The sequence below is a fragment of the Rhinopithecus bieti genome, unplaced genomic scaffold (assembly GCF_001698545.2).
Source record: "Rhinopithecus bieti isolate Rb0 unplaced genomic scaffold, ASM169854v2 scaffold_56246, whole genome shotgun sequence".
NCBI lineage: Eukaryota > Metazoa > Chordata > Mammalia > Primates > Cercopithecidae > Rhinopithecus > Rhinopithecus bieti.
Window position 1 is genome coordinate 285,814 of NW_016821943.1, and position 25,943 is coordinate 311,756.

The window sequence follows — 25,943 nt, forward strand, 5'->3', positions numbered from 1 at the left end:
GCCAGGCAGAGCCACACCTGGCCTGCACCGAGACCAGGGTGGGAGTCCCTGTGGCCCTCACCCCTAGGGGCTTACCTCTCCGAGGCCCGAAGGCTCCCACTGCCAAAGAGGTTGCGGATGGAGCGTGAGGCTGGCAGCTTGGCGTCGCGGGAATAGAAGACCATGCAGAAGTCCTTGGTGATGACGGCTGGCTGGGTGCAGTTCTCCATCTGAGATAGACGGGGGTGGGGCTCAGGCACAAGGATACCCCAAGTGCCCAGGTGCCCTTCTAGTCTTCTCCTGAGGCACAATGCCCAGCACCAACGGGCAGCCCCAGGGCCTTCCCAGGGTCTCAGGTGTGGCCTGGACCCAGGCAGGAGAAAGTCTCTGCTCCTGCCCTCAAGTCAAACCCCACTGGGGACAGGCAGCCACAGCCCTGTGCATGCCTGGGCTACATGAGGGACTGGTCTCCACGTGTGGGGACCCCGAGGGTCCCAGGCACAGGCCCACTGCTCGGGCCTCAGCTGCCTCACCATAAAATTGGGGCGACACAGGCTGGGCGCGATGGCTCAAGCCTGCAATCCCAGCACTCTGGGAGGCCGAGATGGGCGGATCACAAGGTCAGGAGATCGAGACCATCCTGGCTAACACGGTGAAACCCCGTCTCTACTAAAAAAATACAAAAAAACTAGCCGGGCGAGGTGGCGGGCACCTGTAGTTCCAGCTACTCGGGAGGCTGAGGCAGGAGAATGGCGTGAACCCGGGAGGCAGAACTTGCAGTGAGCCGAGATCCAGCCACGGCACTCCAGCCTGGGCGACAGAGTGAGACTCTGTCTCAAAAAAAAAAAGAACAAAAAAACAAAAAAATTGGGGCGACACCCTCCCCGACCCTGGAATGTCTGTGAGGATTAAACCGGGTCTTGTTTGAACACAAGCATTTTAACTCAAACACCACAGAAAACAACTTCCTGGTGGATGACACGCTGACTGCTAAACAGCTGGCCCCTGTGTCTTCCTGAAGTAGGGGCAGTTGCTATGCACAGCTGAAGAGTCCCAAGCACTCGCTGGGAAGAGCTCGGCCAACATCTCCTCAGCACAACCTCACCACCGTCCGGTGAGATGGTCACGCCATCCCCATGTGAAGCTGGAATAATTTGGCTCTAACTAAGGAGAGGGGACATGCTTGCAGATGCCCCCACCCACTGCTCCCCACCCTCCCTCTCCCTCACTACTATGACTAGCAAGAAACACCCACACTTCCAGCTGCCTCTTGCACTTGGAAGGGAGGCCACAGCCCAGGTCTGGCCACGGCCTGTGGACTGCAGACTCCTGGGGGGCCGTGGGGATGGGATACTTCTGTTTCTGTGCTGCCCGGAACGCAGACACAACGTCTGGTGATCCTTGCATCCCAAGGACAACACCCACACACTAAGTTTAGCAGAGTGAGTTAACTGCCATTCAAAGCACACGGAGACCGGGCGTGGTGGCTGACGCCTGTAATCCCAGCACTTTGGGAGGCTGAGGTGGGTGGATCACCTGAGGTCAGGAGTTTGAGAACAAACTGGCCAACATGGCAAAACCCCATCTCTACTAAAAATTCAAACATTAGCCGGGCGTGGTGGCGGGCACCTGTAATCCCAGCTACTTGGGAGGCTGAGGCAGGAGAATCGCTTGAACCCGGGAAGAGGAGGTTGCAGTGAAACTGCGCCATTGCACTCCAGCCTGGGCGACAAGAGTGAGACTCTGTCTTTTAAAAAAAAAAAAAAAATGCACATGAATTTATGTATTCAACCTTGTAGTCCAGTTTTTTTTTTTTTTTCCAAAAGGTACACGAATTTAACCCAGGAACTTGAGAACTTGAGAAGTCGTCTGGGTCATCTGGGGTTGTCCAGAGCTTACAAGAACCTCAAGCTTCGGGTCTGGGTGGTTTTGGTGGAATGCCCTGGCATAGGTGCCTTGCCTCGATATAAGCAGAGAGCGTCATGTAGATTTTCTCTCGGTAAGGGGTGACCCGGTTCAGCAGGAGAGAGTTGTGCATGGAGCTGTCCCACGCAGCCTCAAATTGGTAAAAGGTCCTGAAAGGAAGCAGAGATGAAGTAGAAGTTGATGGCATGGGGGCTGCTCTCAGCCATGTCGGAGACATGCAGACAGACAGAGTGACAGACATGGGGCAGCCGCAAGGGAGCGGCCGGGGGCACAGGCTGGAAGCCTGGGCGGCGGTACCAGGAAAGACGGCTCCCTCCTTACTCAGGACCCAGAGAGTAGGGTCTCTTAGACGCCCTGATGGGAGCAAGCCCAGCATTTTCCCAGCACCACCACAAATGGTGCCCCAGCTGTCACGCTGAGGCTGGAAGGAGAGGAGGCAGCAGGGAATGAGAACAAGAAGGGCAGAGAGGGAAGGGAAGAGGGAGGCAGGACAGGGAGCTGGGACGTGGGGAACACAGGGAAGAGAGAGGGGAGGGCAGGAGGAAAGGACTCGGGCAGAGAAGAGAAGAAGGACAGAGGCAGGGAGGGAGAAGGCAGAGCTTGCACCGGGCCCACCCCAGCCTCAGTCTGAGTAAGGAGGCACCACCATCTCTCCCTGGACCTGAAGGGGACCTGCCCGGGTTTGACAAAAACCTCCATGGTCCATCTCCTCTGACAATGGACTCACCCTTGGTCCATCGGGCAGAGGAAGGCCCCGGGGGGAGGATGCTTGGCATGGAGGCAGGGCGGCTGCTGCGAGGCCGTGTGCAAGAGTGTCTCTCTGTTAACACACGGGAGACAGCGGCGGCCTCGCTGTGTCCCTGATCCCCAACCTGGAGTTACGGTGAGCACAGCCTGAACCAGCTGCCCATTAACCCTGTCCCAGGGTGGCTCAGGGCCAACCCCAGGGGCCTGGGATTTTATATCCCCATGGGGTTGAACTGCATTCCACAAACGCTTTGGGTGCCATCTACTCCGGAACAGGGTTTTCTGTCACGTGAGAGTTCCTGTTTGCAGCCCTCTGGATGGCGGAGTGACAGAACTCCTTCCTCAGGCCTGGTGCTCACAGGGAGGACTGGTCACAGCCAACGTGGACAATTTGCCTGAATCCAGAGTGTGGCCACTCTGCAGACCCTGAGCAGCAGGTTCAGCTCCCCCACCCCGCCACCCGCCCAGCCTCGCCCAGCTCCCCTCCAAGCATCCTCACAAGGACACAGTTCAGAGACATCGACACACACAGCTGGGCGGCCACGCAGGCTCCAAGGCGGCCGGGCCCCTCCAGAGACCGCGGTGGAGCCCAGGTGGCACCAGGCTGCCCTGTCTACTACACAGCATGGTCTGGGATGCAGGGCATGGGTCTCACAGGTCGGGGGTGTGGAAGGAAGCAGGGACCAGGGAGGGCTGCTGTCGGACACACGTCACGGAGGAGCAATCCCAGGAAAGTGAGGACAGTGGGTGGTCAGAGAAAGGGCATAGAAGCAGGCAGACGCCGAGGAGAAAGGAACTCGGAAGAGCAGAAGAGGACAGACCAAGCAAGGGTGGAAGAGAAAAGTGAGCTGTACCTAGTGTCATTTCCCAATGAAACGCTAAAGGTAGAGGCAGCCAGGACACACACGTACACACACAGAAGAAATGGAGACGTCAGAACAAGCACCGGCACAAGACCCAGGGCAGAAAACTTAGGAGCTCTGCAGGCACACGCTGGATCTCACGGCCCCCAAGCTCTCGCTGCACACAGGGCTGGGGTGCAAGCCCCACGTGGGGCCCCTGGCCCTGGCCCTGCAGACACCCCCTTCCCTGGGGTTTGCAGTGAGAGCCTTGCGTCTGTCCTCAGTCGGACCAGGTGGATGCCTGGGAGCCAGGACAAAGGCCTGGAGGGATTTGCTCCTCTCCTGGAACATTGCGGGATCCTGTGGAGGGTCTGGGCTGCAGGCCAGGGCTGGAGCCACTGCAGCCTGGCCCGGAACAAGCGCCTCAGACTGCCTGGAACACCGCAGAGCCACTTCACAGCTGCATAGCCTCAGGATGTCACCAACAGCTCTGTGCCCCATTTCCTTGCAAGTACCATGGGGCAGTAATTGCCCCTACCTCAAGATGTCTTGCAGATTAAATGAGCTAATACTTGAGCGCAATGAGAACACAACCTGGAGCTGGTTCATGTCAGCATCACTATCTTCACTATCTGGTACACGTCAGCATCGCTATCTGGTACACGTCAGCATCGCTATCTGGTATATGTCAGCATCACTATCTGGTATACGTCACTATCTAGTACATTCTAGCATCGCTATCATCCTCATTACCTCTATGCACTGGGTAAGGCCCAGCCTGCAGTTCCCACCAGCTCTGTCTCTCCTGCTGGGCCCAAGCATTCAGTCCCGTGCTGGACCCTCTATCTTCTGCCTCCAAAGTCCCTAAAGGGCCTCAGCTTGCTTCTCTTCCCCTTCCTTCTCTTCCATCTCTGTGTGTGCAGACACAGCCCACCCGTCCCTCACCCCTTGGCCCCAGGATCAGAACCAGCAGGTCTTTTCCAGCATCAGCACCTACTCCCTTCTGTGCACCCTTCAGAAAGCACCAGGTCCTCCCAGCCCAGGCACTCCTCAGTCATCAGGAACCATATTCCTGCCCCATCCTGGGGCTCCTTGGCCCCAAGTGGGACACAGCAAAGGAACAAGCCCAGTGAGGCAGGCAGGACCCTAAGGCCCAGCCAGGGGCTGCCCCTTAGAGCAAGTGGACTCTGCTGGAGCCAGGCCTGGGCTGTAAGTAGAACATGAACCCACTTCCACATGAGGCCCACAACAACCCCCTTGGGGGTCCTAGCAGAGAATTTCTCAGTCCAGGTAGCATGTGGCTTTGCCCTGCTCAGACCCCAGTGGACTAGAATCTCTCTGAGAACCTGACTGTGGTGGAGTCTCACATGTGAGCTGGGGAGAGAATGGTGGGAGGGGGCCTTATAGGACTCTGTGCACAGCAGGGACGGGGTCTTCCCATACCACTGTCCCATCCCCCAGGTGCCAAGATGGCTAGCCGGACCAGGGTCTGACATGGGCACAGCCATGGTGCTGTCCTTAGGTCATTTCCAAACTGCTGGTCAGCCCTAGAGGCCTCCCACTCTGCCCAGGGGAGCTGCACACAAAATGCCTCTCAACCAGCCCTTGGCCCACATCCTGCCTGGCTCCAGCAGGTCACGGGCAGCAGACCCTGGAATCTCAGGCCAGGAGAGTCCCTGGCAACATTCTTTAGTCCCCCTACTCCCCTCAAGCCTCTACAGAAGGAGGACAGGTCTTACCCAGATCCCAAGTGAGACTACAGGGGACAATGGCTGGTGGATCGGAGTGGAGCAGGCTGGCAGAGTAGCAGCTCACCCACACGGGACATACATGGGACCCACACTGCCAGCTGGGGCCTACCAAGCTTGCAGGGCACAGCATGGGAACCACTGACAGGTGCCCCGCGATCATACAGCAGGAAACCAAGACCCAGGAAGGCTGAGAGGTGGCCAAGATCACCCTGCCATGGCAAAAACTGCAGGATGTGGGCTGGGAGGGCCTTGGAGACCACTCCAGGACCCCTACTCCAGGAGCGGGCGTGAGGTTGCCCCAGGCCCTGTCCCCTGAAGCCCCCTCACTCTATCCCACGTGACAGCTGCCAAACCCTCAGAATCATCACAAGAGGAAACATGCAGCCCGGATGTGGAGGCCCAGGTTCTCCAGCGAGGTGATCTACCAGGCTGAGGCCACAGATGGCAGCCAGGGCAGACCCTCCTCACCCGTGGGGAACATGATCCCAGCAGAAGACTTGATCCAATGTGAACACACAGCTAAGAGCAGGGGATTGTGCTTGAACCCCGACCTCAGGGATACGGTTCACAGGATCTGGACGTGACACAACACAGTCATGTGGCACCACCGACCAAGCAATCCAAGAATGGAGCAGAGAACACAGGCAGCCCAAGTCTGTCTCTGGGATGAAAGCTGGAAGCAGGATTCGCACAGGGCCCAGCCAACTGGAGCAGGCTGGGCCAGGCATCCCTGAGGGCCACAGCCTGAGCCAGCTCTGTAGCCTCTCCACCTCCAGCCTGAGTCCTGGTCAGTGCTGGCTCCACTCTCCCAGCCCCCTGAGGGCAGTTGCAGGCTCCCTCCTCGCCTGACTGAGCCCTGCCCCTGGGCTCTGTCCTGTGGGGAAATGTACAACTGGGAAGCCTGACGGTGCCCTTGAGAGTTCGAAAACTGGCATGGGGGCAAACCTGCAGTAGGTCCACCCAGAGACAGGAGAGATTTTACAGCTAGGCCGGCGAGAAGGAAGTGGGTGGAGTCAGGAAGCCTCCCTGGAGGAGGGTCCCTTGCAGCTGGATTTCAAATCCCACGAAGGACTTAGACATAGGGGCTGGGATGGTGGGCATACCACATGCCAGATACCAGGCACAGGCACAACAGAAGCAGGGAGATGGTGGGGGCGCAGCTGGAGAGAGCTGCATCCTGTCCCCACAGGCTGAGGAATGCATGGGCTCTGAGCATCATCGGATGCGGCTCTGGCCCCGGGCTCCACCAGCAGCACTGGGCTGCAGCCACTGACAGCCAGAGCTGGCGCCCCAACCGTGTGCCACCCCTGAAGCCGTGCCAGCTGGGAGACAACCAGCATGTCACTGCTCCCCACCAGCTCCACCGGACGACATGGCCCTGGAGGTCGCTGTCCTCAGAGAAGGAGAATCCTAGACCAGATCTGGCCTCAGAGGCAGTGCCAGGTCGGGGGCTCGGCCTCTTCCACTCTCCCCTCCACCTCTGCTTTTGTGCCCCCAGCTCAGGCAAGCTCACTCTTTCCTGGTGAGCCCTCCCCACTGGGAAGATCCCCACAGTCCCCTTGCCCTGGCTGACACCATCACGGGACTCCAGCTCCAGAATGAGGGCCAACAGTCCCCATCACTGCTGTGCCACAGGGCCAGGACATAGCCTGCTTGGTTAGTGCCTGCTATGGGGATTGGAGGGTAAGGGATGAGGGAAGGAGGGGAGGAGGGGATGAGGAGATGAGGAAGGAGGGGAGGAGGAGAGGAGGGAATGATGGATGAGGGGATGACGGATGAGGGGAGGAAGCTTGAGGGGAGCAGGGGAGGAGGGATGAGGGATGAGGGCAGGAGGGGAGATTAGGAGAGGAAGTGATGAGGGGAGGAGGGGAGGAGGGGAGTAGGGAGTGGGGAGGGAGGGAGGAGAGAATGAGGGAGGAGGGGAGGAGAGAATGAGGGAGGGAGTATGAGAAGAGAAGGGAATGAGGGATAGGGAAAGGAGGGGAGGAGGGCATGAGGGATGAGGGATTTGGGAGGAGGGGAGGAGGGCAGGAGAGGATGAAGGGAGGAGAGAATGGGGGAGAAGGGGATGAGGAAATGAGGGGGTGAAGGGATGAGGGAGTGAGGGTGTGAGGGAGTGAAGGGAGGAAAACATGAAGGGAAAAGGGGTGGAGGTAATGAAGGGAGGCATGAATTAGGGGGTAAGGGGAGGAGAGGGTGAGGGAATTAGGGAATGCAGGGACGAGGGGGTAAGGGGAGGAGGGAGGGATCAGGGAAGGATGAGGGAATGAGGGAGGGAGGAGATGTGGAAATGAGGGGAGGAGCTAATAAGGGGATGAGGAGTTCGGGGGTGAGGGAAGAGAGGGTGAAATGAGGGGATGAGGGAGGGATGACAGGATGAAGGAGGGATAAGGAGATGAGAGGGGATGAGGGATGGATGAGGGAGAGATGAGGGGATGAGGGAAAATGAGGGAGGGATGAGGGGATAAGCAGGAATGAGGGAGGGATAAGGGGATGGGGAAGAATAAGGGATGAGGAATGGATGAGGGAGAGATGAGGGTATGAGGGAGAGATGAGGGTATGAGGAAGGGATGAGGGAGGGATGAGGGGATGAGGGAGGGATGGGGGATGAGGGAGGAATGAGGGAGAGATGAGGGGATAAGGGGGAATGAGGGAGGGATGAGGGAATGAGGGAGGGATGAGGGGATGAGGGAGGGATGAGGGGATGAGGGAGGGATGAGAGGGTGAATGAGCTTCCTAGCCAGGCTCTGACCCGCCTGGACAGACTTTTCCTGATTTTGCCTTTAATCCCACAGGATGTGGCTCACATGAGTGGCTGAGTCACACGTGAAAGATGAATTGACCGTGTGGGTGAATGTTGCAGCCCTACCAATGGCACAGCAGGGAAGGACAGAGGGGAGACTGAGGTCCAGGGTCTCAACAGGAGCTTGCCGCTGGACCTTCTCGACAAGGCTGGAGAAGGCTCAGGACATCAGAGCTGGACCGTTTCTCTGGAGAAACGAGCGCCCATGCTGCTGGGTGGCCAGGGTGGCCATGGGCCCTGCTGCTCCCTGGCTCCTTGTCACCATCTCAGGGAGACACCCTGGCTTTGAAGGCCCCTGTTGACTCCTGCTGCAGGCAGGTCAACCCCTGTGGCCCTGGGGCAGGCAGTCTACATGACCCTGGGTAAGATGTAAGAATACAGGGTAGGAGGTTGGAGCAAATCTCTCTACAAACAAGGAGTACATCACATACACCCGGTCTTCACCCCGCACTCTGTGTGTGCGCACATGCGTATGAGAGACACCCACAGCTTCCCAGTGCAGCCCCCTGAGCACAATGGTAATGACTGGGATAAGAAACACGTTTGCTCAGGAACCACGGAGTTTTACAGTGACAGCCAGCTAGGCAGTCGTGACACCAACAGTGCGACTCACATGTAGAAAGTGACAGGCGCCGGCCCTGCACCGAGCGCCTCCCCAGCATCCTCTCCTCTCCTCTCTCACAACGGTTCGGCACAGGGGCTATCACCATCCTCACTCTCAGGGATGGAAACAAGGCTCTACCAGAGCCCCTGCTTATCCACATCCACACATGGCTCCGCTGTAAGGCCCCAGGGTCCCCGCCCACTGCAGGTGTCTGGGATGAGACGCCCTGCACCACACCCACCATCTGCTGGTCCACAGCACTGCCCATCATGGTCTGGCAGACCAGGCCTGGCAGAACAGGGCCCCAGGAAGGACGCTCAAGTCTGATTCTCAGGACTCCGACACCACCCTCTCCTCCCCTCTTCACGCCCTGAGCTTGAAGTCTACGCAGGCCAAGTCCCAAGCCTGCTGCCCATGGAGTGTGGGCCGGCAAGCTCATTCTGGAATGGGGGAACAGCCACAAGAAGGCCCAATCCCTCACTCGGGTACAGGTACATGGGCCCCCAAAGCCCAGGGGCTGGCAAGGGAGGGAAAGTTCCTCTCCTCCCACAGTGCCATCGTTTGCCTGCCTTACAGGAGCCTTTCTGGAGGTGCTAACGTTTATTTATACCTGGGGGTGTCTGGGACCAGCCTGAGCACCCCCCTCAAATGTGCAGAGGGTGTGGGACCTAAACACTGCACAGCTCAAACTTGAACAAAATACAGACAAACCCTGCCATGAGATGACACTGACGGGCCAGAAACCTCCCCGTGCCCAGAAAGCAGCTCCTAAATTAGAGCCCAAGCTGATGGGCTCCCCAAACCCAGATCTTTCTGAGCATGGGGAAACTCCCAGAGGCAGGCCAGCTGACTCCAGGACCAGCTAGCTAGATGCCGTCTCCTCCTCCTGCAAGCCCGCCAGACTCACTGCAGGGAGAGGGAGGCCCCTGCTCAGGCCCTGCAGGGCTGTGCTCCCTCCTCAGTGCAGCCACCATCACAGGGTCCCTTGACAGGGTCTCTGCTGCATCCAGGTCCCCAGGGAGAGCTGGTGCAGCAGCCTTTGGAAAAGATCTGTTCATGGAAAGAGGTGTGTGTGCACATGCTCAAGGGACCATGCCAATGGGGACTCTGGCCCGGCCACCCCTGGGCAGAATCTTCTCCTGGCCATGGTCCCTTAAGCCACAGTTGTCAATCATCTGTCCTGACCCATAGCAACATGAGCTGACAAGGATGTGGCCTCAGAAAGTGCTGGCCAAGCCCCACTGCCCTGGGGCTCTGTGCCAGGAGCAGCCTCACACCTCCCAACTACAGGGCTTAAAGGCCCAACACTGGTCTGAAAGGCCTTCTGCTGCTCAGTTCACTTCACAGACACCACCCCACAGGATAACTGCCGTGATGCTGGCCACAGTCATGCAGGGACACAGGAGCAGGCAGCCTTGACCTTCCATTTGGAACAGACTCGAGTTCTCACCAGTGTCTGGATTAGGGACTTGCAGGCCCTTCATCCCCAGGGTCTCGCCGACTCCCTGCCCCAGGCTGGCATGGGCAGGGGCCTCACTGCAGCCGGGGAAAAGGGAATCTGCTGGACAACCTGAGTCTGGGACTCTCTGGTCTCTTCATGAATTCACCACCCACCACTTCCACAAAAGGATGCTTGGTGGCCACAGCCAGAGGAGCGTGGCTGAAGCCGCTGTCCCTCCTCCTGGCCTAGCCAGGCGAGGGACTCACGAGAGGCTGTGGAATGTGCCGGAGTGTGAGGGTCTCCTGGGCTGGCTCCTGTCTGCCCTTCCCCATCCCCTGTGCTCACGGCTCTGCCTGCTAAGGCCCCTTGCAGGGAGAGGGGAGTGGGGCTGGTCCTCACAGGGTGGTGCAGCCAAGGGCAGCGGGCCAGCCAGCAGCGTGCGGGATGCCACGCCCATCCACAGGGCTAGGTGTGGTGCGGGGCGGGCAAGGCTGGGGCAGGAGGAGCAGGAGGCCAGCCAGTGTCTACTGGGGAGCAGGAAACTACAAAGCAGCCAGAACCAGGAGTTGGGGAAGAAGGGACTCAGCCAAGAGGACGGGGTAGGAAAGCAATAAAGAAATCAAACCAAGATTCCAAGAGAATAAAAAGAAAGAAGACGGGAGGAACAGGAGGACAGGTGAGCACGTGTGTGAGGAGTCCAGGAAGCTGGAAGTTAACTTCTCAGGGGTGTGGGGGGCGGTCAGGGGAGGAGCAGGGAGGAAAGAAGAGGCTGAAATGAAACCAAGGGACACAGATGATACCTAGGTATGTCCGAATCAAGAAACTGCCTGCAAAACACAAACAATCACACGGTTAGTGAGGGCCGGGCAGCGCAGCGGGAGCGGGGCAGGGGACAGGCAGAGGGAAGCGGCCTGTGGCCACAGGCCCACTCTGAGCCAGGGAGGCTGCAAAGCACGGGGCCTGGAGCAGGTGGGAGGCAAGGCCATGGCAAAGCGCATGGGCGGCCGAGGCCCCAGGCTGGAGCCAGAAGCCAGGGCTCCTGAGCCTCTGCATGTCGGGGAGAGAGGCCTTGGAGCAGCCCGGCCCCTCACGGGGCTGAGGACGCCAGCACCGTCCATGGCACAGGAAGGCCCACTGGCCTGGTCAGCCAAGCCACAGGATGGTGCCTGCCTGGGGGTGCCAGCAGAGGTCAGTTCCCGAGACTGCTCCAGGGCAGGGCTGGGGGAGGGAGCTGCCAGCACGGGCAGGAGCCAAGCGAGGGCCAAAGCCGCTTCGGGGAGGCCACGCCCACGCAACGCGCCTTCCTCCTTTCTCAGACCCAGGGCCATGACCCCAGCACAGGACTGCATCAACCCCAGAGGCACGGTGGGACCGGCCTCATGTCTCACAGCCCTCCGGGTGTGTGGCCAAAGCCCCTTCAGTGACAGGTTCTCGAGCCTCCAGGAACAAGGGCCTGAGGTCCAGCCATGAGCTGCTCCCTCCTATGTCACCCATGGCAGCTGATCTGAGGAAGACCTCAGAAACTCAGCCCTCTGTGCAGGGACATAGCAGGTGGGGTTGGTGGGCTAGAGGCCCTGCCCACCCCACCCCAGGAGCTGCCTGGGCTGAGGGAGGGTCAGAGGTCAGGAAAATCAGGTAATGAGGTCATCTCCCAGGATCCAAAGCACGTCTCACATAGCAGACCTGCCCTTCTGGGCCCCACCCTGACTCCAATTCCTGGTCCCCCACAGCCCAGGGACAGCAGCCCATACCCTGCAGGCAGTGCCCGTGCTGGGGGCTCCAGGCCTTCTCCACGCCTCACCAGGGAGCGTTCTCATGGTGGCAGGAGAAGCAAGGCACGAGGAATCCCCCAAGCCCCGACCCATCCCACCTGGTCTGCCTCCCCACCTCCCCCTCTCCCAGACGTGTTCCCCCCATCATGGCGCCACCTCCACATAGAACACCCCCAAATTGTCCACCCTCCTGTGGACATGAGTGCAGGGCAAGTTCCCTCTGGAAGGCCATAGGCAGGGCTGGGACCAGAGCTGCATCCGCCCTGCCCAGGTCTCTGTCCAACTCCCACCCCCTACTATTCAGCGCTGTGCCCACCCTGACTATCCAGCTGCCCCCTGCCTTGGCTGCCCCTGCAGTGCCCTCCTTACTGCAGTGCTAAGCCCCGATAGCCCACTTTCTGGGTGTTTCTGATGAAACCAAGCTCTGTCTGGACCCAAGTCAGAATAGGAGACGACGCCCCCCAGCACCCTCCTTCCTTATGACCTTGACTCTCCTTGCAGGGAGGCCCTCAAAGATGTTTTCCTACAAACACAGCCATGGAGACACCCGCGGCTCCAGCTCTGAGGCTCCCCTCTGGGTTTGTGCGTCATGAGCCAGGTTGAGCCCCCAGGGATCAGCCAGGACTGGACACCAGAGCCCCCGCCCCACTTTCCCCAAGCACCTGGAAGGCAGCATCTGGGACGCAGTGGAGCCTGAGGGACATCCCCACCCACCAGGGCTGTGCCTGGTAGTGCTGAGCCACCTGCCCAGGCCAACCGCAGGGGCTGCCTCCCTCTCCCATCCCCTAACCCCAGCAGACATCCCAGAGCGCCGAACCCCCAGCCCAAATGAGGTCGGACTGGGACTGCCCAGACTGTGGGGTCTTGGCCATGCAAGGGAGTGTAGAAAGGAGCAGCCTGGTGGTGAGGGGCCTGTGCCAAGCAGTGCCTGTGGGCGCCCCACCCCAGCTGCTCGACCCCTAGCCCCAGGATGCCTGCCAGAGGCCACTGACTTGCCCACAGCAGCATGGTCCTTGGATATACAGCCACTCGTCCCCACACCACCCAACAACGAAACTCCCGAGGACAGCACTCAGCTCATCCTCCAGCCCCTGAGCTGGCCCCTCTGCTTGGTGATGAACAAATGGGCATGGGGATGATGCCTGAACCAGCGACGGGGTGCACAAACGAGGAGTCGGGGGCGCAGAGGCCACCAGCCCCTCACGGCATAGCTCCTGCAGGTGCCAGGAGGGAGGGACAGGAGAGCGTGGAGCAGGTCACGTTGTGTGGCTAGACCCTGTGCCAGGTTGGCCAAGGGCCTGGCAGGCTGGGAACATGCCCTGGGCCCTGTCTCCAGGGAGTCTCCAACTCACCGGTCATCTTGGGCTGGGTGAATGTATCCGGAAGAGAGGATATTGAGAGACAAGATGTTGGGGTCGATCAGGGACTCGTCAGTCTCTGGAGTGTTTCGGATACGGCCTGCAGAAAAGGCAACGGGCCACGGGTCACTTCCCGGGGGCAGGTGGGACCCTGGGCCCTGCTGGCTGCCTCAGGTGAGGGTGCTGTCAGCAAGCCAGCTCCCCACATGGTCACTAAAGCATTGGTCAAAGGCGGTGCCAGGGGGAACAGGGAGGCCCTGCAGGGTCCTCGGTGACCCAGGGGCCATGTGCAGTTACTGCTCCACGGTCTTTCTTGTCTGTCTCTCGGCCACAGTGAACACCCCGTACACACATTGACAAATGCAGGTGCTTAGCCTGGAAACCATAGGCCTTCCCAACTGCTAGAAAAGGAAGGCTAAGCAAGACACAGAGGAGGAATGTTCCTGCTTCTTCTTACACCTAAAAATAATGATAATAACAAGGAAAGGGAGGGAGGGAGGGAGGCAGGGAAAGGAGAGCAGAGGAAGGGAGGGATGGGAGGGGAGAGGAGAGGACACTATCTGTGCCATGTAACCTCTTCTTACAAGGGGCATTTCCAGGAGAGCCCGCTAAGATGCATGCACTGGGGGTGTCTGTCTGTCTCTGTGAAAGACACCAGAACTGTTTTCAGGCAGGAAAACTGCCTAGTGGCTTCACCTAGTAATTTCTTGGCCAGACAGTGACAGTTCTGCTCATTCAAAGGAGTAAACAAACATGTGTACATTTTCTTTGTTGCATCAGGAAGGAACGACAGGCTTCCCTCTCCTCCACCACGCATAGACAAGACAAAAGCCAGGACATGCTAGGATTTTGTGTTGACAGGTGCACACTGGGCCTGCCCCAGCCCATTGCTGGAACTCCGACCCATGACCTTGCAGCACTTAGGTCCTGGGAGGAGGCAGGTGGATCCCAGCAAAGTGCCCTTCCCTATGCCAGGGCCCTCTGGGTCCATGCTGGGGCAGCACCCATGGCAGGGAAGCAGCTCAGCTGCAGGGATTGCTGCCCGGACAGAGCCACTCCCAACCCTCGGGGCCTGCACTTGAGCAGTGTTCAGACTGCTCTGAGTCTGACCAAGTACCTGGCCCACAAAACTGACACCCATGAGCCTGTTGGTCTGGGCAGAGTGCCAGGGGTTGGGCTGCGGTCCTGAGCTTCTGTTGTCCGCACCTCGATTCCCTCCCCTGCCTCCAAGGGTGCACCCACTCACTGCTCATGGACACCTGGGGTCTCTCCTTGACTTTCACCCCTTTCACTGACCCCGTGCCCACAGTCTTGTCCAACTCACAGGGCTGGAAAGTCCCATGGCCCTCTTGGGAGGGATGCTGAGCTCGGAGAAGGCTGTGAACAGTGAGATCAGGTCCCAGGTGAGGAGCAGGAGAGACGCTAGGTGCTCCCCAGAAAGTGACTTGGCCGCTCTTTGCCCTGAGTCCAATCACAGGGCTGCTCAGTCATGAAGCCCAGAGAGGCTGAGCCCAAACCCCTTAGCCTGAAGGGGGGCACTGGGGTTCATACCATATCTCCCCAAATCCCCTTAAATAGCATCCCTGATCCTCCCACCCCACATAAACAGACACTCCTGTTGGCCTTTTTAGAAAGGAGGTGGGGAGAAGTATGTGGGATCTGAGCAGGCAGGGTCTGAGGGGTGACAGACCGAGGCCCAGAGGATGCGTCCTTTCAACCATGCAGATCCAGCTTCCCCGCTTCCTGCTCTCCTGTCTGCCGTGAGGGAAGTGAGACCAGGACTCAGAATATGGCGGAGTGGTGCCCCAGGGATCGTTCCTCAACTACCATGGGGCCGGGTCCATAGGCTGTGTATTTGCTAACATTCTGCCTGTAAATCAATTCACTCTTTTTAGGCTTGCCCTAAACAACCTCTGAAAGGAGGGTTTGGGTGCTTGTTCCATGACTTTCTCATTCATGTGAAATTAGACACAAAACTTGTAAAACATAAGCATGTATCCTGGTGTGCCTGGAACCTCCTGTCTACAGTCCTGCATTGGGACACAGGGTGACGGGTCCAGCCCCAGGGAAGTCACCTTGAGCGGTCACCCAGCCCGGCCATGGCAATGCCTGGGGCAAGGCAGGGCTGGGCTGGCCTCACGCTAGTGACATACTGAGTGGATGACTGTCTGCCTCCTTGAATGAAAATTGAGAAGACAAATTCTTTCCACCTTAGCAAAGGAAACATTTGGTGGACCCGAGTTCAAAACATGAGGTCATGGAAGAAAAGAGTATAAGATCCTTGGTGATGGTTATGGGCAGAATTGTGACCCTGAAAAATATACGTGGAAGTCCTACCCTCCAGGACCTCCAAATGGGACCTTATTTGGAAGTAGGGCTTTGCAGAGGTGATCAAGCTGAGTAAAGATGCAGTCAACCATGGAGCCTCTAATCCAACCTGCCAGATGTCCTTAGGAGAAAGGGCTACAGCAAGACACAGGACAGGAGAAGCCTGTGAAAATGCAGTGATGCATCTGCAGGCCAGGGTCGCCCAAGATTCTGGCCACCACCAGGAGCTGGAAGAGGCAGGGAAGGATTTTCCCCAACAGGTTTCAGAGAGAGAGTCTCTTGCCGGAACCTTGATTTTGGACTTCGGGCCTCCAGAAGTGTAAGATGATACATGTCTGCTGTTTGAAGCTACCTGGTTTGTGGCATTTTGTCATGGCAGCCCCAGAAGTCCAATACACTGATTAAACAGAAATTTACAGATCACCACCCAGGTCCAAGGCTCTCCTTTTCAGGCGAGGAAGTGACCCACAGAGAGGTTATGTGACTTGGCCAGGGTCACACAGCAACAAACGCAGAGGTGTGATTAGAACCCAGGCATCCAGCTCAGGGTCTGTACTCTTCCCACCAGCTTGGCCCCACCCCCCAAGGCAGCCCCCACACTGTGCTCACCCACGACCAGCTCGCGCACTTCCTTCCAGCGGATATGGCTGCCTGTCTCGTGCAGCAGTGTCACTGTTATCCGTCGCTGGATGCCCTGCCGGTGCCAGGTGAGAGGATATGGTCAGACAGCTCAGGGGCCACTGGGGTCGGGGAGGGGACACAGGCAGGGTAGGGGCAGGGAGGGGCTCACACCTGGTGGAGGAGGAAGGTCCCCATGCATGGCATGCCCCCACGGTGGTCCACCACGGCTGGGATGTAACTGGAAGAGAGAGACACAGGTGAGGAGCGGCCAGCCCCTCCTCCTTGCCCTCCCTGCAGCACAGGACACAGTGGACGGGAGCAGAAACAGGGAAAAATCAGCAGCTCCCTCTGGTGAAGATCAGGCGGCCTGATCCATGGAGACCAGGGTCAGCTGAGCACAGAAACCCACCAGGCCTCCTTGGCTATTGCCTCCCAGCCCTGCCCACTGGACTGTCAGGGTGTCCAACAGGGAGACACAGTATGGCACGGCCTGATCCCTCTGGGCTGGATCTTTGTAAGTTCCCAAGGGTCCTCTGCTTCCCCTGGTGCCCTGCAGATCCGCAACCCAAGACCAGAGGATCCAGAGGAAATCCTAGCAGATGGGCTCATCTGCTCCAACCTCTAAGGCTCCTGTCCCACTCTGGGCAAGGACCTGAGTCTCCACCAGGCCCCACCCTGAGCTGCCAGCCACAGCCCAGCTCCCAGCTGCCCCCAGGGCACTAGGCAGACCCCCATTGGCCTCAACACTGGGGCCCAGGAACCTGCCTACCCAGGGCCTCAAGGCTCCCCTCCCACCTCCTTCAGGTCTTTGCTCAAAAGTCCCTTGATCACTTTGTGAGTGTCTTCTGCCGCCCCGTCCCTGACCCATACCCTGGTGTGCTGTCCTAGTGCTCAGGACCACGGGGCCACCAATTCAGGTGCTTATCTGTCCAGTACCTCCCTGCCCCCCATGTCAGTTCCTCCAGGACAGTGGGGAGCTTTGTCTGCTTTTACTCCCCAGGACCAAGATGAGGCTGGGCCCACAAGAGGTCTGCAGTGAACACCTGCTGGAAGGACGACTCTGGATGCTGGCAACCCTCAGGCAGCTCAGGTCCTTGTCCCTCTCTGCCCCATCCCCCCCCACTCACACCCTGGGGGTCCCAGCACCGGCACTCACTCGCCATTGGCCTCCAGCTCACAGATCTCGAAGTAGACCAGCAGGTCGTACTTGCAGTGGCAGGGCCCCGGACAGGGCCGCGTCAGCGTGCTGAGCTTGGTGGCAGGTACTGTAGGGACAGGAAGGCAGCATGCGTGGATGGGAGACCTGACCCATCATGTGCCAAGGGCACACTCAAGGAGGAGGTGCCAGGGCCAAGGGGGCTCAGAGGCAGTGAGGGCACCTCCCCCTCCTCAAGGGAAACAACCAGCCAACCCCAGCCATTCCCAAGATACACGGGGTCCTGGGCACTCTGTGACCTCAGCACATCACACAGATGCTCATGTTCCCTGTGCCCCACAGCTAGGAAAGGCACATGGCCATGCACACTGGGCACAGCTCATGAGGAGGACAGTGGTCAATACCCCAAGAACCAACAGTGCAGCCGCAGATACACTTGTTCAAAAGCCCCACAACCCTCACGGGGCCCCTCTGCCATGCTGCCAGGCCCATCGCCTACACCACAGCTTGGCTACAGCCTACTGTACCAGTCCAAGCACATCTCACCAGCACCCAGGCCTGGCCCAAGAGGCCCTGTCCCTCAGCTCCCACTGGCCCTCCACTTGTGTCCAGCTCCTGACAAACAGCCTCTGTCCTCACATCCTTCACCCACCTCTGTCCACCACTCCCTTCTCTGAGACCCATCACACAGGTCCTCCTCTAGCAAGTCCCTGCTGAGCCTCCTCCGCCTCCCCTACAAATATGGATCTACAGGTCTTTCTTGCAGGCTGTGGGGAAGACTGAGTCTCAGGGAACCCATACTGTGGGCCACAAAACCTGTACAGACCAGGGACTGGCTCCGCAGCAGCTGGAGGGTGTCCTCCCACAGTGTCCTCAGCCTGCAAACCTTCATCTTACAGGGGTTCAAAGGACAGGGTCCTTGCAAGACAGGCACAAGAGGCTGACACCTGGTCACCATGTGCACAGACCCCGTGCCTCCACCCACCAGCTGCAGAGGCAGCTTCTCACACAGGCCCCTACCCTCTGGGGCCACACTCCCTCCTTCAGGAGGGCTTCTGGGCTGTGAGGGCCTCAGTCTGGCTGCCTTTAGCTCTCCCCCAACCATGTCCTCGGGTTTTGGTCTTGCAGGGAATAAACTCCACTCTTTTAACTAAAAGCCAGTGAATCTCAAGTGCTATTCCACGACCCACCTGTTCTCACAGGCTCCAGGCTCCGGGCAAAAGCTCTGACAAATACTCCTCCCTGACTGACCCCACACTCTCACTCCCACCTCCAGCCTTGGACCCCCATGAAGGAGCTTTCTAGATTGCCCTTCACCCCCAAATCTCTACCTCTCTGTGTTCAGCTGAGATGCCTGAAGTCCCGTCAAAGTCCCCAACCCCTTGCTGTCTTCCTTCCTCGGCTCCCCACACCTCTGCCACCAGCTCCAGGTTACTTTCTGGGCACAGGGCAGACCCTTGCTCCATGGGGACCCCATGAGGCCTGACAGGCTCAGGGTGGCCCCAGAGTGCCTGGGAGGGCACAGCCCCGTCACAGAGGACAGCATCCACTGCGGGGGCCCAGCCCACTACAGCACCCACAGCGTGGGGAGCCCATTGCCCTGAGATGGCTCCGGAGACCCTTCCTACCTGGTTTGGACAGTGGCATGACCCGAGGGAAGTGGCGGCGCGAGGGCCTCAGGGGGCTGTGGAGAAAGAAACACCAGTGTGAGGTTTTTGTGGGACCCTGGGTGGGAGGGGTCAGAAGGAGACAGAGGGCTACTGGCCCCAGGTGCCCATCCCTGCCCCTCCCGCCCTCTTCTCCAAGACCATTCACCAGCTTGGGTGGGAGGAAGAGCAGAGACCCTTGGGACCCCAGATTCCACCCCAGAGGCCACAGGAAACCAGGGCAAGGTTCAAGCTCTGGCTTCCAGTCGAGTCCCTCAGGCACTCCCAAGGACAGAGAAGCAGCCCCAAAATAAAGCCTTCATTGTCCTTCTCTTTCCCTGACACCCTGGAGGGCCCCTGAACTCCCAGTCCTGCCTGACAGCTGAGGGGAGTTGGAGGTGGGAAGACAAGCGCCCACCCGAGGCCTCTCTGCTGTTCTCTCTGCACTCGAGGTGCCCAGGAGGGGCCGGCTTGGCCCAGAGTAGACACTCCCATCCACCTTCAAAGGTCTGGGTGAGATGGCCTGAGTGGAAGTCCTGACTTCGCGTCCCAGCCCCACAAGTCTCTCTGAGCCCCCATTTTCCAGGCCTCAGGAGGCTGCATGGACTGAGGGAGCTAGACCGGGCTTCCTCAGGGTGTGGCACAGCTGGGCCCCTTTCCTGGGGTCCTTGGTCAGCAGCAGAAGTCGTCTCCCCGGGGCCACCCCAGCATCCTACAGCTGGCAGCCCCTGCACACTGCCCAGGCCAGCAGGAGGTCAAGCAATGCTCACAAGGAACCCTCTGCAGTCCTGAAGGAGAGAAGCTGTGAGCAGGCCCAGAGCTCTTAATCGCTCTCTGAGTCCTGCCAGCCCTGGGCAAAAGGCCTCCTGGATTGGCAGGGGAGGTGGGTTTCAGGGGGTGCATAGGCTCTGCAGCTTCAAGACAGCTGGATGAAAAGATCCGGGCAGAGGCTTTGAGGACAGCAACCCCGAATCCCCGACCCAGGGCGCTGACCTCAGCACGTCCTTGCAGAGGGGCGGGAACGGGTGCTGCTGGTAGTGGCCGAAAACCTCGAACACAATGGGCTGGCTCTTGATGTACTCAATGAAGGACTTGGTCACCTCCACTGCGATCTGGTGGGCAGGCAGGTGGGAGGACAGGAGGGCACGGCCAGGCCACATTCAAGAGGGAAGGAGAGTCACATCAGTGAGCTAAGTGCATCAGGCCCAGACCTGGGACCCCCAGCTGGGCCCACCTCTGCCCAGGGGCAGCAGCCTCCTCTAGGCCCTTCAGCCCAGCCCCTCCTCCCACCACATGCCCCAGACGGACCCGGAGTGTGTCCCTCGGCCTCTCTCCCCAGGATGAATGGGGGCCGGGTGGTCAGCTGCCCTTTCAGAACACAGAGCTGGGAAATTTGACAGAGGGCAGTGCTGGTCTCTGCAGGGCGCCCCTTCTTGGGCCCTGCCCCACTCAGCAAGAGTTACGGGTTGGACTGTGTCCCCCTCACCAAATTCATACGTTGAAGTCCTAACCCCAGGACTTCAGAATGAGAGTGTATCCTGAGATAGTGCCTTTACAGAGATAACGGAGTTAAAGAGAGGTCATCAGAGTAGTTCCCAATCCAGCATGGCTGCTGTCCCTATGAAAAGGGAAAGTTTGGGCCCAGACACACACAGAGGGCGAGGGCCACGCGGACAGACACAAGGAAGAGGTAGCTGTTCCATAAGCCAAGGATAGAGGCCTAAGAAGGAGGCGACTCTGCCCACACCCTCATCCTCAGCTTCCAGCCTCCAGAGCCGTGGGAGGCCACATTTCTGTTGTTTTAGATGCCCCCATCTATGGTGCTTTGTGACAGAAGTCCCAGCCAACTAACTCACTGAGTCTCCAGGTTATCAACCCTGCCAAATCTATACCCGTGGCCTGGCACTGAAAGCCTGGCTCCCTGGTAGCTTTCCTTATCACCGTTAGGCACCTCTTTCCCCTGCTGCCCCAGGAGACCAGTTCTCCTGCCTCCAGGAGGAGCTGCTCTACCCTAAAGGCTCTTCCTCTCCATTAACCTAGCAGCCCAGCTGCCATCACTCTCCTGCCTGGAGTTTTCCAGACCTCTCAGGACATTGCCGGCACCCTGCAGCCCCTGTGACCCTGCCTCCTTCCCATTCCCAATACTCAAGCCAGGGCTGCCCTCGCTGAGCACCCGCAGCCCTCAGTACAAACCCCAGGCCCCACTGCACTGCACCTGCATCCGGCTCCCCGTCGGCTCTACGCTCACCATGGACAGCTCTCAGGGGCTCTGAGCAGCCCCCATCCCCCAGTTGTAAACCCATCAAGGGTCTCCCACTGCCCAGAAATCACTCCTACACCCTGCCTGGCACTGGAGTTCCTGGTGCTCAGGGCAGCCCTGGCCCACAACTGGTGTTCAGAAGAGGGAGAATGAGCCATGCTCAGAGAGGCCCTGGGAGGGCTGGTCAGTGGCAGGGATGGGGAGAAGCCCCCAGGGACGTACGTTCTGGACATGGTAGAAGCCGAGTGGGGGGCCTCTGCCTGTGTTCTTCAGGGGCTCCGTGGAGAAGGCCTCATCGTGGCGGTGGATGAAGCTGCAAAGCAGAAGAAGTGCTTTGGTATGGGGTGGGGGACTTGGGACGAGACCTTCCCAGGTGGAATCGCCTCCCATGAGGGCGCTGGGGCATTTAGGGTGCTGGGGCTGGGCTGACACGGCACCAACATGGCCTGCACCCTGCTCAGCGCCCAGGCAGGGGAGCCTTGGACACAGAGTCCCTGTGCGGCATGGGGACACCAAGGCAGCAGGGGCTCACTTGAACTGGCAGAAGATGTCAGCATATTCGGCAGAGATGCTGGACGCCTGCAGGACTGTCACACGGAAGGTGAAGGTACTGCCCAGGCGGAGGTGGTCCAGGGCAGTGTCCAGGGGCCCGTCCAGGGCGGCTTTCTCGGAGCTGTCTAGGTGGAGGCCTTCTGGGGGCACCGCTGCTGGGAGTCAAGGAGAGTCATGGACCTCCAGACCATATCGTCTTCCAGCCACAGCCCTGGGCCGGGCTCAGGAACCAGGTCTCAGCGTGCCCCACACCCTGGGAAGCTGGGTTGGGGAACCCACCTGAACAGGTGTTGTTGTTGACTTCGTCGGCTGAGGGCCCCACATCTGCGCCCTGCCCCTGGCCCTCCACGATGCGAAGCTCTTCCTGGGAGGTTCCCGAGCGGGACATCCCCACCACGGGGCAAGACTCGGACTGGAACTGATCAGAGGGGGACCAGAGTCAGAGAGAACCAGGAGCCGGCTGGGGAGGGGCACCGCAGACCCTGTCACAGGCCCACCGGAGGGCTGTGCCACCCAGAGCCTGGGCTGGGGCCTCCATGAACCCACACACTAGACCTGCCCCTGCCTTGTGGGGGGGCACCCACCTCCCCAGGCCTCAGTTTCCCCTGCTGTGGACGTGTGTTTTTGGATTCTATAGCCTATGGCTATGTGAGGTCTGAGCTGTCCTGGAAACAACTCACCACCCGCCTCTCTACTCTGGTCTTCAGTTCAGCCAGACCCCCGCCTGCCAGGGTCCCTCGCCCAGCAGGTTAGCTCTCTCCCCTCCCCTTCCTGGGCATCCCCAACACCGACAGCCCCTCTAAGAGAAAAGGTGTTGGGCAGACAGACCACCTCGCTCACAGAGTAGGTCACCCAGGTTCCGGGTGACGGCATGGCCAGGTGGGCACGGGTGAGAAGCGAGTCTAAGAAGCTGGGGGCAGGAGCCACCTGAGCATGGCCTGGGGTGCACTCTGGGGACTTCCTCCACCACTCTCTCTCTCAAGAGCGGAAGAGGAGACTGAGTGGTCCAGGTGCCACTGGACACAGCGCCAGCCCTTCACATGAGGACCGCAGGTAGGCAGCCTCAGGGGGCCCCTCATTCTCACTGGGTGGCAGGCAGGGAGCAGGCGAAGGGGGCAGTGGGAACGTGCTGTCCTGTGGGGACCCAGAGGAGAGCCGCCCCAGAGAAGGGAGACAGGGTGGGGATGGCTGCACCTCAGTGTCTGTTCTGGAGGCTAGTGTTGTCCACCTGCTCTGCGCCCCGGCTTGGACCCTGGAGCGGTCTTGGTAGGAGATGGGCGGATCCAGGGGTCAGGGCCAACCCGGGAAAGGGGGCATGGCGTGCTTAGAGACAGGGCAGGCTCAGTGCTCTGGACCAGACGGAAGAACCCCAAGAGACTTAAGGCCCGTGGGATGAGACAGGGGCGCTAGAGGAGCGAAGTGCACAGGACTCCAGTGAGCGCCAGGCACCTCCAGGTCTGAGACTTGGGAGGGAGCTTGGTACCTTTTCAAAATGCTGGTCGTCAAAGGAGATTTTAGCAGTTCCCGACTGGCGGACGCCAGAGCCGTAATCGGGGGCCTCTTCATCAGCTGCAGGAGAAAGGGAGCAAATGGTTGGAGCCCAGCTTGTCCCCTGAGGTGGCTGTGGGCAGAGCAAGGCTGGGCCACCCCGCAGTCAAAGTGAGGGCACAGGAACAAGAGTGGGCAGCAGGCCCCTGACCGAAGCTGCCACCTGTGGCTCAGTGACAACCAGGGCACGTCCTGGCACACCGACCACCCGCCTGTACTGCCCAGGGGTCCCAAAGCAGCCACGGCCTCATCACAGCCCACTTTGATAGGGGTCACAAAGTCTATATTTTCAAAACCAAATCTTGCCCTCATTCCCAGCTGCTCAAGCAGAACCCGATAGCCCCTCCCCATCCCTATGTGCAGAGACCACCCTGCCGGCCCTGCTGGTTCCACCTCCAGAATCACGACGTGCCTTTGCCACCATCTGGGTGAAGCTACCATCTAACACCTGTCTAGACATTTCAGGGCCACCAACCGCCCCTCTACGCAACTCCCCAGGCCTGCCAGTGTATGCGCCCACACTCCCCAGCCTTCAAAGCTCTCAGTGGACCCTCTGCCTGAAGCCCTGGGCTCTGTCCTGCCATGGTCTGTGACAGCCAGCGCCTGCTCATGGAGGAGTCAGTGCTGAGGGAACAGCAAACGACCTCGTCCAGGTCACAGGCAGGGCTGGTGAGACTTCTGAGGCCACCAACGCAAGGGCCGCGGCCTTTTCTAAGTCCCTTCTCCACCACCACAGCCATCAGACAGGGAAACAATTAGGCGTCACCCAACATAAAATGATCCAGTTGTAGGACGGCCGGCAGGAGGCCTGGTGACCCAGCCCAGGATAGGAGCACTTCCCAGGCACTGTCCCAGCCTGGTTTCCCAGTATATGACCTGGGAGAGCAGGGGCTGTGGACCTGGGCACACAGACCTGGGCTCAGAGCTGCCGTACACCTTCCTAACTGGCGACCCTCATCTGAGAGGTGGGGGTACCTCTCAATCCCATAGGGTGCAGGACAGAGGTAGAGCTTTGCACTGAGATTGAACTCGGGGCCTGGGAAATGGGCAACCTCCACGTGGACCCCAGAGGCCCCCTCTGACCAGGGCAGACCAGGACGGCAGTTGCCCTCACAAGGACATGGGCTGGCCCCACAGCCTCTGGTGCAGCCCCACTCTCAGGGGGTGGCTGTCAGGATGGGGGCCAGTGGGAGGAAGTGATCAGCATGGCTCTGCTCAGCCATCCTGACCACTTGGTGGGAGCTGCTGGCACAAGGCAGGATCGGGAGGACCTGGTGAGGTGGGGGTGGCCCCTCCTGGAGGGGAGAAGGAGGTAATAGGTGTTCCCAGCTTTCCTGAGCATTGCAGCTCCAGTAAACACCCCACCTTGCAGCAGGGCTGGGGCCCTTCCCTGGTGCTCACCCTCACTCCCCAGCTGGGCCCCCAGCTTCTCAGCACGGTGGTATCACAGTGACTGGATGACAAACAAAGACATGGCCAGTGGGAGGTGCTGTAAACAACATTTAAAAATCATGGGCTAGGCTGGACATGGTGGCTGGCCGGGCGTGGTGGCTCATGCCTGAAATTCCAGCCCTTTGGGAGGCCAAGATGGGCAGATCACTTGAGGTCAGGAGTTCGAGAGCAGCCTGGCCAACATGGTGAAATTCCGTCTCTACTAAAAATACAAAAATTAGCTGGGCGTGGTGGTATGCACCTGTAGTCCTAGCTACTCTACTCAACAGGCTGAGGCAGGAGAATCTCTTGAACTGGGAGGCAGAGGTTGCACAGTGAGCCGAGATCGAGCCACTGCACTCCAGCCTGGCGACAGAGCAAGACTTCGTCAAAAAAAAAAAAAAAAAAAAGAAAGAAAAGAAAGAAATTATGGGATAAGGAGAATTTGACATCAGAGTCAAATTAACTTCATTAATTAGGTGGGATTACAATCTCCGAAGGCAGCCAGGATAGCAGGGCTGGGAGGACCAGACATCTTGCATGTTGCGGGGAATATGAGGTATCTCAGGGTGGAGAATATGAGCCATCTCAGAGTTGGGGGACTTGCCATCTGGGGAGGGGTATGGCTACCTCAGCCTGCTCCAAGTCACTCCTCTGAGCAGCCTCAACTAGGTAGCCAGGAGCCCCCCTGCAACCACGGATGCACATCCTCTCTGCATCCATCTGCCTGCCTGTCAGTCTGTACTACTCCCTCCCCAGGGTGCCCAGGCAGCCAAGGCCTTCGAGAGGAAAAAGAGTGGTCCCTGGTGAGGGGAGACCTTGGTGGGGGAGCCCGGGGTGGGCTGGGAAGGGAGTGGGACCTTCCCTCATGGCACAAGCCGCCTGTTGCCCTTCAGCTTCCCAGGCAGCCAAGCTCTTTCACATCTGTGTTCTCGAGTACCCTTCAACATTCCTATCAGGTGTGGAGCATTACAACGGATCCCGTTTACATGTGAGCAAACCAAGGCTCACAGGCACTCTGGGGCCGCCCTGGTGCCTCCCGCCATCAGGAGCCGGCCAGGCCTGGGCGGAGCAGTGCCAGTCTCCACCTCCCACAAGGGAGGGGCTTGCATCTTCAGGCCCAGTGTGGAGGCGGACAGGCCTGTGCCTGAGAGACCAGGGAGTGCATCAGGGACCCA

At 59.2% G+C, this 25,943-nt stretch overlaps 1 protein-coding gene across 2 annotated transcripts in view; it reads right to left on the reverse strand.

The window, feature by feature from the left end:
- KIF1A (kinesin family member 1A) overlaps window positions 1-25,943 on the reverse strand; it is a 108,445-nt gene that overhangs the window by 8,787 nt on the left and 73,715 nt on the right. The window contains exons 29-42 of one of the 2 annotated variants that reach the window (XM_017860697.1): window positions 23,270-23,355; window positions 22,066-22,204; window positions 21,767-21,941; window positions 21,457-21,547; window positions 19,968-20,086; window positions 18,957-19,012; window positions 17,329-17,437; window positions 16,344-16,410; window positions 16,161-16,245; window positions 13,218-13,323; window positions 10,894-10,920; window positions 3,507-3,530; window positions 1,940-2,054; window positions 76-209 (exon numbers count right to left, since the gene is read on the reverse strand). In XM_017860697.1, the coding sequence (XP_017716186.1) occupies window positions 76-209; window positions 1,940-2,054; window positions 3,507-3,530; window positions 10,894-10,920; window positions 13,218-13,323; window positions 16,161-16,245; window positions 16,344-16,410; window positions 17,329-17,437; window positions 18,957-19,012; window positions 19,968-20,086; window positions 21,457-21,547; window positions 21,767-21,941; window positions 22,066-22,204; window positions 23,270-23,355 (1,333 nt within the window). The remainder of the gene's footprint in view (window positions 1-75; window positions 210-1,939; window positions 2,055-3,506; window positions 3,531-10,893; window positions 10,921-13,217; window positions 13,324-16,160; window positions 16,246-16,343; window positions 16,411-17,328; window positions 17,438-18,956; window positions 19,013-19,967; window positions 20,087-21,456; window positions 21,548-21,766; window positions 21,942-22,065; window positions 22,205-23,269; window positions 23,356-25,943) is intronic. The other variant, XM_017860698.1, reaches the window with a different exon arrangement.